This window comes from Vipera berus, assembly GCF_964194415.1.
Source record: "Vipera berus genome assembly, chromosome: 3".
NCBI classification, from domain to species: Eukaryota; Metazoa; Chordata; class Lepidosauria; order Squamata; family Viperidae; genus Vipera; species Vipera berus.
This window is the reverse complement of record NC_138204.1, coordinates 119,164,909-119,183,480: the sequence shown is the minus strand read 5'-3', so window position 1 is coordinate 119,183,480 and position 18,572 is coordinate 119,164,909. Positions and strand designations below refer to the sequence as shown.

The following is an 18,572-nucleotide window of genomic DNA, read 5'->3' as shown; positions in this document are numbered from 1 at the left end:
ATTCCTGGAAAAAATAAGCAACAGATCTGTAAACGCCTAGAAGTCAAAGAAGCCAAAATAGGGTTTGTCAAAAACAGATCATGCCAGACAAACTGTATTGCATTATTTAACAAAATGACTAAATTAGTAGATCAGTGAAATGCTGAGGACATAGTATTACCTGGACTTCAGAAAGGTATTTATTTGGTCTACAAATTGATGTCTGTTCCTGTGAGTAGTGAGTCACCTATCATCAACACACATTAATTTGTTTTGCTCTCTCTTGGGGTTAATGTTGAAATAACATTAATGTGGATAAGGTTGAAATAAAGTGAGCACTAGAACTCCCAGAAAGCTGTTGTCCTTGAAATTCTGCTTTTTGAGAATTCAGGACAGTGGTTCAGATCGAAATATTCACATTTTTCATAGCAAAAAAAAAAAAAGATATTTCTCAGCACTTCTCAGGTGAGATGGTTGGAAAGTATTATTGTGAGCCTGCTTAGGGTAATGTATTTATGTTTACTTTTGGATTTTTCCTATTCATACATTTCTTAGTTGAAATGAGTTGGCGATGGGCATCATTAGTGTGTGTGCATTCGTGTATATGCATAAAGCACGTAAAAATGCAAGTAGAAAAATAGGGACCACTACAGTGGGAAAGTAACAGCGTTCCGTGCGCCTTTGGCGTCTAGTCATGCCAGCCACATGACCACGGAGACGTCCTCGGACAAGCGCTGGCTCTTCGGCTTTGAAACGGAGATGAGCACCGGCCCCTAGAGACGGAAACGACTAGCACGCATGTGCGGGGGAACCTTTACCTTTACCTTTTTATACATATTAAATAATTGAAAGTTACATTAGCAATATTTCATTAATTTTAGAGTTTATTCCTACCAATATACCTACAGAAGAGGAGGTTAAAGAGGAACATGATAGTTCTCTTCCAGTAGCTATCACAGAAAAGACTGTGTGGATTTATTTTTTATAACTCCTGAAGTTAGTATGGAAACCAGTGGCGGACACTTTACAGAGGGAAGTTCAAAGTTGAAATAATGCAGAATTTCCTTACTGTGAAAACTGTTAAGCAGTGAAACAGCCTGAATCATGAGGGTTCCATTGCTGAAAATTTTCAAACAAGGTTTGGACAGCCATTTTGTCTAGAGTAGGATAAATATTCCTGTCCTGAGAAGGGGATTGGTCCAAAAGGCCTCCAGTATCCCCTTTGAAACATATTTCTGTGAAATCAGGTTTGACCCACTTTGAATGTTATATTTAACTCAGTTTTTTCAATTGTTTCCTCTAGACGTGATTATGAGAATAGGCCCCCCAAACTTCAGCTGCTGATGGAAATACGAGCTCATTATCATAAGAACGATCCAAGCTGGACTGCTGAACCAGAAGCCCCGATTGATTATTGCTATGTGCGCCCTAATCACATCCCGACCATTAATTCATTGTGCCATGAGTTCTTCTGGCCAGGTAGGATTTTACTAGATCAGGGCTGGCCAATCTTTCCTGATATAAATATTTGCACCTGATTGATTGAATCACCTGGTGGGCTGAGGTCTTCCACTAACTCAGTAGTGGTACTTGAAGTAGGAAATTAAAAGGTTTTGGCAGATGTAGGGGATGGATTAAGAATGGAAATTGGAATTTTTGCCTCATAACAATCTTGTGCTTCCATTCCTTTCTTATTTCTCTTTTTTAAAAAAAATCTCATTGCTAAATTCTAGGCTGTATGCCACTGAATATTGGTAGTTTGATTTTGTCCTATTAGTGGAGAGATTTAAAAGACAAGAACAGATAACATTTTGTATTCTCACGGCTTATTGCATCTATTTTCACACTGTAAAAATCATATTTCCAAAATGTTGGGGAGAGAGTTGCAATTGAGTTTTACTGAAACAACTTTGTGTGCTTTAACAGATGGTAAGGGCTACATGCAATGCTAATATCACACTTAAGTCCAAAAATGTCACAGTGGAAGTCCAGTAAAGGTCAGTTCTTTATTTGCCTAATACAGAGTTCCCCAACCTTTCCGGCTTTGCGGGCTGGCGGCGGTGGTGGTGGTTCCACACGAACAGCTGGCAAGCGCACGTGCACTCAAAGCGCCATTAGTGTAAGCAGTGGGCACCGCCTCAGCTCACAGCCTGGTCGTTGGGGATCCATGACCTAATAGAATCTCATCAGACTAAAGCTATAATCTTCTAGCCTAATAGATTGACCCTGAGAGATACTAGGGCATGGCTACCCTGAACCTTTTTCTCTCCCCTATAGGCAGAATTGGATAAAAAGTAGCCATATTTACCTTTCTTGGAGAGTATAGGAGCAAAACATAAAGAAAAACTTTTTGGGTGGGAAAATTACAAAACGGATACCTAATGACATCTAATGGCGAAAAAAAGGACTATACCAAGATCTATTTATATTTTGTCTGGAGTGAGGGAACTTGGCCTGAAGCCCAGCTATAGATAACAGACTAAACCAGGGGTAGGCAACTTTGGCTCTTTTATGACTCGTGAACTTCAACTCCCAGAATTCCTGAGCCAGCATGGCTGGCTTAGGAATTCTGGGAGTTGAAGTCCATGAGTCATAAAAGAGCCAAGGTTGCCTACCCCTGGGCTAAACCCTTTGATGTTTCTGAACTTCATAAACTTGTAGATTGCAGCTGGAAAAAGAGAAAACCTTTTTGGGCTATCTTTTCTGTAGGATAGATTACAACTAAAACTACAAACTATTTTGAAGCCGTCTTCCTTGGATTACAAATATTGTTTGACTGTACTTTATAAACTATTTAGAGACAGAGTGAATGGCAAGGATCTATCTACAGCAAGACATTTTGGATTATAATTTTGGCAGATTGGCAAATTTGGATTTTGGGACAATTGGTCACAGCTGGAGTCAGAAGATAGAAGTGGATTATAAACTTTTTTCCCCTCTCTTCATTTTTTCTTTTTTTTTCTCCCCCCCTTCCCCCCTCTTTTTCTGGGGAGCCTATTGGATTATAAAGTTTTAGTATCAGAACTACTTAAGGACAGTGGAAGCTTAACTGTTGGTGATTTTCTTTGGAGAAGGCCCTATGGACTATTAATTTTGAATAGTAGGACCTTGTGGATTACAAATTTTGATTGAGCAATAATCTTGGATTTTGGACAACTGCTCTGGAAGTGAGCCTCACAAACAGAATTGGATTACAAATTTTTTCTTCTTTGTTTTCCCTTCTTTTTTAGGGAGTTTATTGGATTATAAAGATTATAGATAAGAACTATAAGAATTATTTAAGACAAATTTAAATGATATATTGTGGTATTGCATACAAGATTAACGGTTTGGTATAAGATGGACATCTGGGAAAAGTATTAGAATTGATAAAAATTTTGGGGGGTGGAATAAAAAATGAGTGTTCTGAATTTAGCTAAAACTGGCAAGAAAACACCCTCAGCCCCATTGTCCACCTCTGCAAGCCCTCTATATCAGAGATCAATCAAATCAGTGCTTCAACAAGAAAAATCTAACCATTTTCAGAAGGAGATACAAGAAATCCAAGAGGCAATCTCCTCCCACAGAGAAGATACAAAGAAAAACCATGATGAGACAAGATAACTGATAAAATGAATCGAAATTCATAACATAAACTCTCAACTAGAAAGCCTTTGACAGATGAACAAAGAATTCAGAAAATAGAAAACAAGTCAGTAGAGACTGATCAGAAGATGGAAGAAATAAAAGATGAAAATCTGAGGCTGATGCAGGCAAATAAAAAATTGGAAAATTCAATGGCAGTTTTGGAAATGGAAAAGGCATCTTATTTTTTAAGATTTCAAAATGTAATGGAGGACAAAGATGAGGAACTTGTGGATTTGATGACAGAGCTATTGGCTGAAGCACTGGAAATTGGGAAACAGGAAATGGAATGAGAGATAGACCTGATATTTTGAGTCAATTCAAGCTATGTGAGGAGAAATAAAGTCCTAGAATAATACATGTTAGATTCGTCAAAAGATCTACAATAGGTGAGATATTGAGAAGAACGAGAGATGATCCCCTGCATTATAAAGAAAAGGAAATTGTACTGCTGAAGCGGAGGATAAGAGATTCAAGAAGAGAATACCAATTCCTGACCAGAAAATTAATTGAAAAAGGAGTGAACTTCAGATGGCTGATTCCAGAAGGGATTTTAATTAATTGGGACAGATTGGACAGATTGGACACTGCACTCAAGGCAATGGAATTTTATGAGAGATACAAAACTTTTTTGGAAAGGGAAAGTCCAGAATTTCATGCAGAGAGAGAAGCAAAAAAACAGGGAGAGATAGCAATAGAAGGAGCAGCCAAACCAAGGGAAGAAGAAGAAACAGAAAACACAAACACAGAAGAAGGGGCAAAAGCAAGAGAACAAAGACAGATAAGAACAACTGGGAGAATAAAACCTAAATATAACTGAAGAAGATGGAGAAGGAAAATGGGATTTTTTCCAATGAATATAAATGGATTGAACTCCCCTGCAAAAAGGAAAACATTTTTTACACGACTGCGAAAATTAAAAATGGATATAGTTTGTCTCCAAGAAACACAGATTAAAAGACAACACTATTAATATTAATGTTGGAAATAATGATAAATCAAAAACTGATACTGATGGTGGCAATATATGCTCCTAATAACAAACAAGAATTTTATCAAAAATTACACAAAAAATAGTGGAATTGGAATAGCAAAACATTTGTTTAATGGGAGACTTTAATGCAGTAGTAGATGGAAAGCTGGACTACAGAAGTAGCAAAACGGGGGGGGGGGAGAAAGGACTACATTACCTAAGATTTTCTTTAAAATGGTAGAAGAAATCTGTATACAGGATATATGGAGAGAAAACCCCAAAAAATCACAATATACATTTTACTCAAACAGGCACAAATCATGGTCTAGAATTGATATGATATGGATATCCCCTGAATTAAGCACGATTATACAAGAGATTGAGATAGAAGCCAATATATGGGCAGATAATCGGATAAAGATGACTTGGAGAGGAACTAAGAAAAAACTAAGACGGTCTCTGAATCAATCTTTACTGAAAATTTATATAAATAGTAACAAAGGAAATGGAATTTTTCTTTAAAATAAACAAAAAAGAAGAGACATTGCATCAAATTGTGTGGGATATAGCTAAAGCGTGCTTTAGAGGTTTGGCTATAACTTACATGGTGAAAAAGAATAAATAAAAAATGCAACAACAAAGTTAAAGGAGGAATTTATAAAATTGGAATTGGAACTACAAAGAGATCCACAAAAGAAAACTCTTAAAAAGCAAATGGAAATAATAAAACACACAAATTAAACTTAGCAGAGGCTGAAAAAATGGCCCCCAAAATTAAAAGGGCAAAACAAAACATTTTTGAAAATGCTAATAAAACGGGTAGGTGGTTAGCATACAAATTGAAAAAAGAAAGAGAAAAAATTGATAAACTGCAAGATTCAAAAGGCGATTTACAATTCTAAAACAACATAAAAAATAATCAGACTTTTATGAGACACTTTATGATAGAAGAAATTTTGCAAGAAAAAATAAAGCAAAACATAAAAAAAGCTGACTTACCAAAATTTTCAGAGAATATCCAAAATATGCTAAATGAAAAAATATCAATGATGAAGAAAACGGAGGCCATAAATAGGCAAAAAAAAAAGATAAGACCCCGGGTCCAGATGGGCTACCTGCAGAGTTTTATAAATGCCTACAAGATACATTAAGCCCACTAATGAAAGAATTATGTAACAAGGAACTTTTAGAGGCTAAAATACCAAATACTTAGACAGAAGCCAATATTACATTAATACCCAAAGTAGACTCAGACTTGACACAGATAAAAAAATTATAGATCAATATCTCTATTAAATGTGGATTATAAAATTTTTGCTTCAACAATACCAGAAAGATTAAAGAGATTTTTGATTGAATTAATACACAGAGACCAAAATGGATTTTTTACCTAAGAGACAAATAAAAAATAATTTAAGAATGATTTTAGACACCTAGGAATACTATGAAATGCACCCAGGGAAGCAGATGGCGCTAATATTCCTAGATGAATAGAAGGCTTTTGATAATGTAAACTGGCAATTCATGATTCAACAACTAATTGAAATGGACTTTGGAGAAAACTTTATAAATACAATTAAAACTATCATAGACAAATAGCTAAAATAATTGTAAATGGAGATTTTACAGAAAATTTTAACATTAAAAAAAGCACAAGGATGTCCACTATTCCCATTATTATTTATATTAACACTGGCAGTATTAAATAGAAATATTAGGCAAGACTCAGAACTTAAAGGAATGAAGATGAAAGATGAAAAATATAAACTACAAGCATTCACAGATGACTTAGTTTTCATATTAGAAGACCTGCTTGTGACAAGCCCCAAGCTTCTGAAAAAGAATTTGGAGAAGTGGCAGGAAAATAGAGAAAAGACCAAGGTGATAACCAAAAACCTTACAGATAAACAAAAAAAATCAATTGTCAGAAAAAACAGATCTTCAAATAGTTAAGAAAGTTAAATACCTGGAGATATACTTAACAGCAAGATGTGCAACAATAAAAGAAGACAACTATGTTAAACTATTAAAGCAAATAAAACTAGACCTGGATAAATGGAAAAACTTACAACTCTCAATGTTAGGGAGAATAGCAACAGTGAAGATGAATATCTCACCAAAATTACTCATCTTATTTCAAACAATACCTATAAAATTGGGGAATTTTTTTTTATGAACTAAATACACTGATCTTGAAATTTATTTGGCAAGGAAAAAAATCCAGAATTAGATTGAAAATGCTACAAGAAGCGAAAGAAAATGGAGGATTTGGGCTACCATATTGGGCCCTATACTATCAAGCATGTGCATTAACATGAATAAAATAATGGATAACCCTTAGACATACAAGATTACTATACCTAGAAGGGCAAGACCTACAACTTGGATGGCATGCATTCCTATGGTATGGGAAGAATAAAATAGGTAGATAATTTCAAAACCAGTACATAAGAAAAGCACTTCTAGAATGGGAAAAGGTAAAAGCGAAAATTTACATGAAAATACCTGGATGGCTTTCAACAATGGAAGCATTTGTTCACCCAAACCTAATTAACTATGAGCAAATTTTGACTTATAAAGGCATTTTGAATATTGAAGGAAAACTAAAATCTAGACAAGGACTAGAAGAACAGGGTATTGATCTATCATGGTGGCCACACCTGTAAATTCAAATGAGATAGGAAAAAGATGCTAAAACATCTGGTTTCTATAAAAACACAGACAGAATTTCACCAGATACTATTGGCATCAGATGAAAAATTGATTAAGAAACTGTATAAGTACACACTAAGTTTAAAGATGGAAGAGGAACATGTTAAAGAAACAATGACAACATGGGCAAAAAACATTTGCATAACAGAACTGGAAAACTGGCAAAGACTTTGGGAAAGAAATTCTAAAATAAAAAAGGTGGTGGCTTACAAAGAAAACCTATATAAAATGTTTTACAGATGGCACTTACCACCTGTGACGTTAGCAAAAATGTTTAAAAATAAGTCTAGCAATTGTTGGAAATGCCTTGGTGTCCTGGTTTGTATGCCACAAATAGGCCATTTCTCTGGTTTCTAGAGTAAATACATCCAAGATGCCCTGGTGTATACTGAGGTAGCATCAGACAAAAAAGTTTAAAGAAAATTGACGGAATATGATAACGTACAAAAAACTAAAATGAACTTGTGGCAAAACTAAAGCAGTATTTTGTGCTTATTGAAAAACTGTTTTGTTTAATAGGGAGATATTCATAAATGTATACAGGTAATGCCTTTTTATTAACTCTCAATAACTCAGACTATTTTTAAAGTAGAAACTGTCTTGCTGGTTCTTGAAGATTAGCACACTTAATAGGTTATATTGACCATAGTCTATATGATTAGATGCAGGTAGTCCTTATTTAGCTACATAGTTAGGACTGAAAAACTACCGGTACATGACCACAACTGTGTTTACAATTTTATTTCAGCTTTCCTTTCTCCCTACTTCCCTACCCTTTGGAATGCTCATTGTGGCCCTGAGATAATTAGCAAGAAGAGAATTAATGTTTGTATTTGCGGGTTGTTTTTTTTGAGAGGAAGCAAAAGAGTAACGAGGGCAGTGATGGCAAACCTTTTAGAGACCGAGTGCCCAAACTGCAACCCAAAACCCATTTATTTATTGCAAAGTGCCAGGGCCGCATCAGCATTGTGGTGCTCTCAGGGACAGCCGGGGGGGGGGCATGGCTGCCGGTAGGCATAGCTGCGGTGGTCACAGCTGTAGTCTTCATGGCAGACTGGGTGGGCGTGGCCAGGGTGGGTGGGCTGGGACCAGGGTGGTGGGGACCAGTCCCTTGCCATCTCTGTGGCATCCCCAGGGGGCCAACGCCACTGACTTCCTGCCCCGTCTCTTCCAAACGCCACATGCTTGCTACTCTGGCGAACTCTGCTGGGGCGACGGCGTGTATGCCCACAGAGAGGGCTCTGAGTGCCGCCTCTGGCACACGTGCCATAGGTTCGACACCACTGCAATAGGGGATACACATTGAAAGGAATGTGCTAGTACCTGCTGTTTGTCTAACATGGTCAGGGCTCCCAGCCTCTTCCTCTCCATTGTGTTCTATGAGTGGAGGAAGAAAAAAAGGGTCAGAGACAGGAAAGATTGTCTACAGCGATGTTTGTTTAGGCAATCTCTCCAGTCTGCAAGGAGGAGGGGGGAAAAAGCAGTTCAGGCATAGTAACTGACTATAATGATGGCTATGTGACTGAGAGATGCTGCAAAGGTAAGTGCACACCTTAGTTGTGAAGTTATTTTTTCAGCACCATCGCAACTTCAAATACTCATAGCACTTGGCCTTTGATAAGCAAGGTCTACCTGTACTCTGCTTCTAATGAAATGGACTATCATCCACAAGTTTATGTTAGATTTTGATATTTAAAATATTTTTTGCTGCAAGATAGTTTACCACTTGGAAAATACATTTTTGTACAATTATTTTTATATGATACACTAACATGTAATTATTTCAATCATGAATATGTCATTGCTTGTGGTTTCCTTTTTTCATTATAGGGATTGATCTCTCAGAATGCCTGCAGTATCCAGATTTCAGTGTTGTCGTTCTTTACAAAAAAGTTATAGTTGCTTTTGGTTTTATGGTGCCAGATGTCAAATATAATGAAGCATATATCTCTTTCCTTTTCGTTCATCCTGAGTGGAGAAGATCAGGGATTGCAACTTTTATGATATATCATCTTATTCAGGTACTTTGAGATAATTCTGTTATCCTGAGAAACATGACTTGATTAATTTAATTGCAAATTCAAGTATTCATTTATTCAAGTAAATAAATCTGCACTTGTGTGACTTATTCATTGTTTAGCTTTTTCAAAATTATGAAGGCTATTTACCTATTTTTTTTAATTTTGCTTTTGGGCCTTGGAAAATACCGTTAGGGGAGAATACTGTATTTGTAGCTCAGGGTTGAAATGAGAGGTCTTTGATGCTCTCAGCTTGTTTTTTTTTCTTGCAGATGTTTCATTAACCAAACTAAGTAACATCATCAATGCTTGTAGAAAGTGGGATTTGCTTCATTTTATATTCTGATGGCTTGTCTGGTCATTGTTGGTGGGAGTGGTCTCGGTGGTACTTTGATTGGGCTCTTTATTGTTGGCTTGTTTGGCAGTTCCTTGCATCTTAATTGGTAGTCTAATGTTACTCTTGATGTTTATCTCTGCTCATCTGGATATTGATTACTGGTAAGGAGGTATTTTGGTCTTTTTTCTTCTTTGCCTTGTTGTTTGTCTCTTTTGAATAGTATGTAGATTTTGTTTATGTGCGTGTTGATAGCTGATTTGTCAGAGTGCCAGGGTTCCAGGAATTTTCTAGCATTTTTGGAAGATCTGCAAGAAATACCATTTGCCTGAAAGCACGAACTTTGGGACCATAAAATGGAGAAAGTAATAGAAAATGAAGAAGTTAAAGTGCTTTGGAACTTTAGAATTCAAACAGACAGGAACCTGCCTTAACAATAGTTGATAAGAAAGACAAAACAGTCTGCATATGATGGCAGTACTTGGAGATAGCAGAACAGAAGAGAAAGTACAGGAGAAGATAGCAAAATACAAAGAGCTGCAAATAGAAATAGAAAAAGTGTGGGAAAAGAAAGCAAAGGTAATACCAATAGTAATAAGGGTGGTCAGTGCAATCCTGAAAGAAATGGAGCACCACTTCAACACCATCAGCATTGACAAATTCACTATCAAAAGGCACCTTTACTTGGAATAGGTTACATCCTGCAATGATATCTTTAACACCATCAACCATCCACATCTGCCTATCTCAGGTCCTTGGGAAGGACTTGATAGGTTGATAAAAATGTCAAATCCTATCTAAACATCTGGCAGTCTATACAACAAACCATAATAATCATCTTAATATCCCCATCACTCAATTACAAAAGATGGCTTTACTCAGAATAGCATATATCCTATGATGATACCTTTAATGCCATTAAACATCTACATCTGTCTATTCCAGATTCTTGGGAAGGACTCAGTAGATGGGTAAAAATTTCAAATCCAGTCTGAACATCTGGCTGATTGTGTGACAAACCATAATCTAAATTGTTTAGTATTTTTTATTGTATTTTATTGATTTTTTACAATAACAATCTTTAGTGCTTGGTAAATAATGTGTTGTCTGGGTTCATATATTTAACAACAATCAATAATAATTTCTATAATTTCATAATCAACTTACTAACTAGAAATACATTTCCTTGATCTTCTTCCAATAGTATTTTGATGACCCAGGGCATGGCACAGAGGCAGCACAGTCAGCTGGCAGTTCAGTTGCTCCAAATTTTCCCCAAATGCTCCCACATTTCTGGCAAGCCCCAGAATATAGTAAGACACACACACTTTCAGCAGCCTCTGGCTGCAAGTAGTTTCACAAGTTTTTAACTTTTCAGGCAGGGAAAATGTGTGTATGAAACAAGCTGTCCTCCTTCAGGTTTCGACTCACACACAGTTAGATTAGAAGAGTAATTTACTCAAGGCCACGTAGATAACAGAAAGAAACATACATCCAAAATCTAACAAATCTGTGGAAACAGAAGCTTGCCTGAGCAGTTTCAGAAGAAAAGCCAAAATTCAATCTGAGGTCTTTGAACACCAAATCAAGTTTGTCAGCCAGTCCAATGGTCAGACTTTCAGGGTTTCCAAGCAGAAAACACAACAAGAGATCAGAGAGTTGTTTCCAAGATCAGCAATGGCACCCAAACCTAAGAATTCAGCGTTTGTTCCCGACAAATGCCCCTCCCCACAGAGTCTCCTTAAGTCTCAGTCTCTCGGTGTGCCTTGTGAAGAGGGGCCGGGCGCTCTCCTCCCGGGTAGTTGAACCTGCCTGTGTTGTTCCCTCCTTCTCTCCACTCTCCATGCTCTAGGATCAGGTGGGGGTGACCCTTGCTTATCACCTGAGCTCTGTCTCATGTTCATCCTGCCCCAATCCTGAAAGGCCCTGGCCTGCCTCAGCCTGCTGTTCCCCACATTCCTCTGAAGCCACAGACACCTCTTCCTCGACCTCCCTCGGCTCCAGTTCCAGCTCATTTTTCCCAGCAGATTCAGGGTCCGACGGGGGCATGACAAGTATTCTCCTTTTACCAACATTGAGCAAATATAGTTCTTAGTACTTTCAATACATACAAAGCTGAATATAAACATTTTTCTAGTATTTATACGAATAACAATTACATCAGTATGTAGCGTCTTTTCTAATCATCTTATGTTACAGTTGTATTTGCAAAAAATCATCTTATGTAAATCATTATAGGTCCTGTTTTCAGAATTCTTATTTAAGCTTAATTTCCCCTCAGTATTCAAAACATTTCTTGTCAGTTATAATTTTCTCAAAATTGATTACATTTATATATCCAAAACATTTCATTCACTTAAGCCATTGCAATATTTTTACATTTCCCATATCCTAAAAAAAAAATATTATACTACTTACAAATCACATCTTTCTTACTATAGGACTCATTCATATCCATTTTATCAGATCTTTCTTATCCTCAGGTTTGTTTTGAAGTTCTTAGAAATAAAATGCTTTTTCCATTTCCAACATTAGAGCAGAGTTTCACAGATTTTTCTTTGTATTGAGCTGTGATTTTCTTCGTTTTTAGCCTCCATCTTTAGGTCACTTTCCTCTGGTTTTTGTTCTTTTGTCTGATTTATTTGTTCATTCTTCATCATCATTTTCTGAGAGTCTTTTAAATGTGAGCTTAGGTCAAGGATGTGCTCATTTATATCATCAAAATTATTTTTAATTAATTAAATTAAATTAATTATTTTTAATCTCATCATGATTTGAAACAATTGTCATTTGAATTAGTTGCAACATAGCATGCATTTCCTCCTGGAAGATGTTTGCCTTGTCTTGAAGTATAACTCCTGCAGGTCTCTGATGTTCCAGATTGGGGATTTTGGAAGAAAATATTGTGTGTGGTTTCCTGCCACTTTTAGTTATGTATGCAGCCTCCGTTTTCATCAAACCAACCAATCATAAGTTCAAAACAACAAAGTCTTATATAGTTCTTATCTTTATGTATGGTCTTTATAGTCCACTGCATTTCCAATTGTCAATCCACCATTTATGGCAATATTTTATAATGGTTCTTCTGATCAGGGGTCTTACATTTATCAACCAGCCAAAATTGCAGTCCAAAATGTTCAACCACTTAAAAACAGTCCAGTAGTTTCCCACCTGGAAGAATAGCCAAAAATTCAAGGTTTGTCTTTCTCTGCAAACGATTCTTAAACTTAAATATCACAGCACAGTAATTGTTTATAATCCAAGAAGGTCAGCAGTTTTTATAACAATTGTATTTCTCATTCTGTGATAGATACCCCAGTGTATTTTCTTTCCTCTATTCCCAAGTGTTCTCTATTTAGCTAAGAGTACTTGAGGATCAAAGGAACAAGTTGTTCTGTTTCTGAGCCAAGGCAGCTATAGTCCTATACTCTGATCCACCACTAGATGTCAGTAACTATTTATTTTCCAACTTTTAAAACGGAGAGTTATTTTCTTGTAATTTCATCAATATTCTTTCAAATGGAAAATCTTAACAATTTCCATTATTTTCATGTTTATCCAGATTATAGCTTTATATTAATCCATTTCAATGTATTTCTGTACCCCTTAAAAATTAAATTGCCGCTTCCGTCTACGGAAGGGTGGGGTTTAATCCCCTTCCTTTTCACTTTGCTTCTTGGGGATCTTTTCCAGGAAATCAGTTACAAAATAGGAGAAGATCAATATTCTCACCCAGTTCCTAACACATTGTTCACAGTTGTTCTTAGTTGGTGCTTTTGGACTTCAGATGCCGGTAGCTTGGGCTAGTCACTGGAGTGCAGCTAGCCTTTCTTCTATTGGTTTGGAGGGCTTCCCTTGGATCAGACGGATCGACCACTGTCTTTCCGTGATAGACAGGGGGGCCTCCTTCGTCGGCTCTCCGGGGCGACTTTAGAATCATTTAGGGTCCTCTGGCAGGATAAAACCAGCCATGGGGTGCGGAGCTCCACAATCCCTTGTCTGCATCGCTATGATACAAAACTGTAAGTCCTAAATCGTTTAGTATTTAAATGCTTAGCATCTAATTGTGTGATTTTATTTGGGTAAATTGGGTGTTAGATCACATTTTAGGTGTGTACTGTGTTTCCCTGAAAATAAACCATACCCTAAAAATAAGCTTCGGCTTGATTTTTGGGGGTGAGCCTGGTTTTGGTGTAAGGCACATGCCTAAAATCAAGCTAGGGTGAAGGTAGTGGGGTGGACCTGCCCCACATGCCCCACACCTGCTTACCTTACTGGGTAGACTGCCGCAGGAAGGCCTCCCACACCCTGAAACTTCTTGTGCCACGTGGCTCATCACACTGGTACTACTGGTTGTGGCAGGAGGCTGCACAGTGCTTCGGGCCATTGCTGCTCCTTGCAGTAGGATGCCGCGCAGTGCTTCGGGCCATTGCTGCTGCTCATGTCAGGATGCTGCGCAATGCTCCAGGCCATTGCCGTTCCTTGTAGCAGGATGCTGTGCAGCTCTTCAGGCCATTGCTTCTTGTGGCAGGACACTGTGTGGTGCTTCGGACCGTTGCCGCTCCTTGTGGCAGGACACCATGCAGCACTTTGGGCTGTTGCCGCTGGATGTGGCAGGATGACGTTTGGTGCTTTGGGCCATTTGCAGAAGGTGCTTTGGACCGTTGCCACCGGTACGGCAGGACACCGTGTGGCATGCTGCTGCGACCGGCGGCAACGGGCTGAAGTGCCATGTGGCATCCTGAAAATGGCTTGGAGCACCCTGCAGCTTCATGCCACGACTGTCGTCACTGGCATGAAGCACCATGCAGTGTTCTGCCATGACTGCCGGCACAATGCGCTATGTGGCATCTGGCTGTAAGTGGTGCTGGTGCAATACGCCATGTGGCGTCCGGCAGCAAGCGGTCACTGAAGAAGTCAAGCAGCAGAGTAACAGGTATTGGAGCGTGGAAGGCCTGGCTGCGGTGGTCCTAAGGTAAGACATCCCTGAAAATAAGACCCAGTGCTTCTTTTTGAGGCAAAAAATATATATATATATAAGAATGGGTTTTATTTTCAGGGAAACACGGTATATGTATACATGAACTTATATTTGTGAGTTGGTTAGAGTTGAGATATGGAATGAGATACATTGCTATTTGGGCAATTATCTCTGCAATAGCTGATACTTGGTTTGCGTTACTGGTTACTGGTGTCTTTTTAAAGGGGAAAAGATCTCTTTTTGTTGCGTAAAATTTTAGGTTTGGTTTGTATTAGATGATTTGAACTTTTTTGTGCCTTTAAAATAGGATTTCATTTACACTGTAGCTAATAGTCAAGACATGGAAAGTTGACTTTGGATTCTTTGATGGCAATTGGATAAGGAAAAGATTTATTTATTTGAGCTCTTTATTACTAAGGGTTAGGGGATGAAGTGTTTTATACTTGTTAAGGAAGGGGTAAAGAGATTATGAAATTGTTTATACTTGTCATGAAAAGGATGGGAAATCTCTTAAAGGAAGAGGTTTGCACTTGTATTTTTCCTTTTATTTTCCCCCCTTTTCTTTCTTTTCTTTTTTCTTTATTGTTCCTTGTCAAAATCTGTATTATTGAGGGGAAAAAAAGATTCAGAACTGTAATGCGATTCTAGAAGTAATAGCAGATCCACACATTCAACCAAAAGTATGGACCCAATAGGTAGGCACCTTTGTCATAATAAAAAAGCAACAACTAGAGCCTGGGAATCCCTGTGCCTGACCTCCGAGCAGCTGAGGCTCCCGGCTGCATGCTGACTACTTTCTTTCCGGCCGCCGAACAGCTGAGGCTCCTGGCTGCATGCTGGATTGCTGGAAACAATGCTGGAGGGGGGAGGCGGAGGCCAGCTATGCTGGTTTTAGGGACGGACGCCGGATGCTGGCTGGTTGGATGGGGGGTGGAGCTAAGGGGATTGCCTGTATATAAGGCACTGGGAGCAAGTCACTCCCAGTGCTGACTTTATTTTGCTGTTATTTGCCGTCAATAAACACTGGTCAGAACGTTCCTGCCTAGCCAGCTACCTTGTTCACCATCATTTATCATTTGTGGAACCAGGGCTGGTAAAGACTGACACACATGAAAAATTAACATCTTCAAAGGAATATATTTCATAAAGGAAGAAGAAAAAAAGGTACTACCATTCCTGGATATCCTCAACAATAGAGGAAATGGTAGCAAACTGGAAACACAAGTCTATTGAAAAACCACCCACATTAGCAAAGTGCTCCATTATCAAACTAACAACACAACCTCTCACAAGAAGAGCTGTATAAGAACATTATTCAGACAAGCACATTGCAGCAACCCAGAAAAAGAAATCAGACCTTTTATGTAACATGTTCCAACAAAGTAGATACTCATACAACTTTATCAAAAAGTACGGGACCATTCAACTCACTACAGCACAACCAATATAAAGTATGAAAAGGATAACAATATCATATATGAAAAACATCTCAGATACAATCAACATATTACTATAACCACGTCACGTCAGGACCATAAAATGCATCTAAACCCCTCCAAAACATTTTAAGTAATATGTCAGTTAATAAAAAAAATGTTCACTTCTCCAAATGTGCTGTTCTTGAGGTTTCCTTAACTGACTAGTCTGAAATTATCTTTTTTACTTGTCAATGTTGTAGGAACTCATTTTCAGTGCTAATGTTGTACTCCTTACAAGAGAACAACATGGACAGTGTTATATGGAAGCTAATATAGGATCTGGTATTAAGTCTCTTAAGTTATTTATCTTATTAAAGAAGAGGAATCATATAACCTTTTTAATATAATTCTTTTTTTCTTTTCTTCTTTTTTACAGACTTGCATGGGAAAAGATGCAACTCTCCATGTCTCTGCTAGTAATTCTGCAATGCTGTTATATCAGAAGTTTGGATTTAAAACTGAGGAATATATTTTGGATTTTTATGACAAATATTACCCTTTGGATAGTAAGGAATGCAAACATGCCTTCTTCCTGAGGTTGCGGCGATAATACATAGGCTTAGTAGATAAGTTGGTAGAAAACCTTCCAGTAAAGGAAATCTTGGCCTAGAATGCTGCTTACTACTATGTTTTTTTCATTGGTAATAAGCTGGATACCTGCTGTTCAGCTTTTCTGAGAAGGGTGATTCTTTGACATTTCTGAGATGAATTCTTTACAAGAAAAATCCATTAAAAATAAAAATGCAGTTTATTGTAAAAGTGAAATTGGTGCTGATTCCTGATTGTTGGTGGAGAAGTGCTTTGGTCTTTTTGTTACCCTTTTGGCTTGTTGATTGTCTATTTTGCATAATCTATAGATATTATGTCTATGTGACATTTGATGGCTAATTTATCAGAGTGCCAAGCTTCTAAAAATTCCCTAGAATTTTTGGGCTTGTATCAGAACCCGGTTGTTGGGAGGGGGGGTTATTTCTTTATTCTTGCAGGCTCTGCCAGTATCCTGGGGGGAGTGGGGAGTTATGGGCATTACAATGTATCCTCTCCGCTTTCCCCTCTTTGCTTGCTCTTTGATCTATTTCCCTTGCTGCCAAACTAGGGTGAGAATGGAATGTGCCTCCCGCCATCTGCCTTATCTCTAGCTGCGGAAGAAGAGGCGTGAAGACCTAACACTCTTAACAGCCTTGGAAATGGTGCCTTATCAGCCCCATTCCTACAGCAGATTCACACCTGGGGATTGGGCCGCTTGAACCGGCTGGACTGACTATTGGGGTGGGGTTTGCAAGTACTCTTTTAATCTATTGATTCGCGTAGGAAACTCAGATCCTGCCTTTTATGCTTCCTGTCAACTTCTCCTAATAAAAGTTCCTTTTGGAATGAAGCTGTTCCAGGAGTTCTGCTTTTTTGGGAAGAGGGATTGAGGCAGGTCTTTACATTAGGCAAGATCTGCAATTTTGGTCAGTTCGGAAGGAAGACCCTTACCATGGGGACCATGCAAACAATGTCAAACCTCGGCGCAAAGAAAGGAGAAGGCAATCTTGTGGGGAAGCTCCCCTCCCCAGGTTAGCCTAAGTGGCAACAGTTAACACTTCTCCAGTTCCTCCGACGAAGCCGTAGCCACCAAGCGCTGATATAAGCCAAGGTGGTCCATTGGTGTTGGGAAGAAAGAAGACTGGGAGGTGAAAGCCAGAAAGGTGACCCTCAAACGGGGCAGCCACCAGCTGGGGTGGAAACCGGGAGTTGGGAGAGATCGCTCCAGCTTAGTGAGGAAGAGGACGAGAGACTGGCCCGCTCTAGCCGGTTCCTAGAACAAGCTATCAACATGCTGAGGGTCACTTTCAATTCCCCTAAAGGAGGAGAAGGTGGTTCCATGCCGGGGCTCAGTGACCATGGCATGACAGAAGAAGAGTGCATGGAGAGCAAGGTCGTGAGCCCGGGCCCTTCCACCAGAACCTTGGAGACTGCAGCTGCCACCCCAGCATGAGTCGCACCAGCTGGCAGAGATGGACAAAGGGCCAGACAAGAGAGGCCACCGGTCTGGACAGAAGGTCCCATCCTTGGGGATAAAGTACAATGGAGAATCCCAGAAATTAGGGTTTTTCCTGGCCCACATCCTGAGTTATATGGAAGAATACAGCTGGAACATCGCCAGTAATCATGGGTGGTTGAGAATCGTAACTATGGCTCTGGAAGGAGCAGCCACCGCGTGGATGGTGTCCCTACATGACGCCGATGCTCTGGAGCTGCAGAATTTCAATCACTTCATGGCTGCCCTAAGGAAGAGGTTCAAGGACCCCCTGGCTGATCGGAAGTCTAGAGAACGCATTAAAATGGTGAGGCAAGTCCGTCACCCTGTAGCCAAATGTACAGAGGAATTCCAAGCCCTGGCAAGCCGACTCAACTGACCGGAGATGATGATCTATATTACGCCTGTATCCCCCAGGGGGATCCTGATCAACTTCATAATTGGTATATC

The 18,572-nt window shown here is 38.8% G+C and overlaps 1 protein-coding gene across 1 annotated transcript in view; it reads left to right on the top strand.

Annotated features, from left to right (window-relative positions):
- The window catches only part of KAT14 (lysine acetyltransferase 14), a 66,261-nt gene extending 48,100 nt beyond the window's left edge, over window positions 1-18,161 (top strand). Inside the window, exons 9-11 of the mRNA XM_081322966.1 lie at window positions 1,283-1,458; window positions 9,119-9,309; window positions 16,476-18,161. Coding sequence (XP_081179092.1) covers window positions 1,283-1,458; window positions 9,119-9,309; window positions 16,476-16,649 — 541 coding nt within the window. The 3' untranslated portion in view covers window positions 16,650-18,161. The remainder of the gene's footprint in view (window positions 1-1,282; window positions 1,459-9,118; window positions 9,310-16,475) is intronic.
- The last annotated feature ends 411 nt before the right edge of the window (window positions 18,162-18,572 follow it).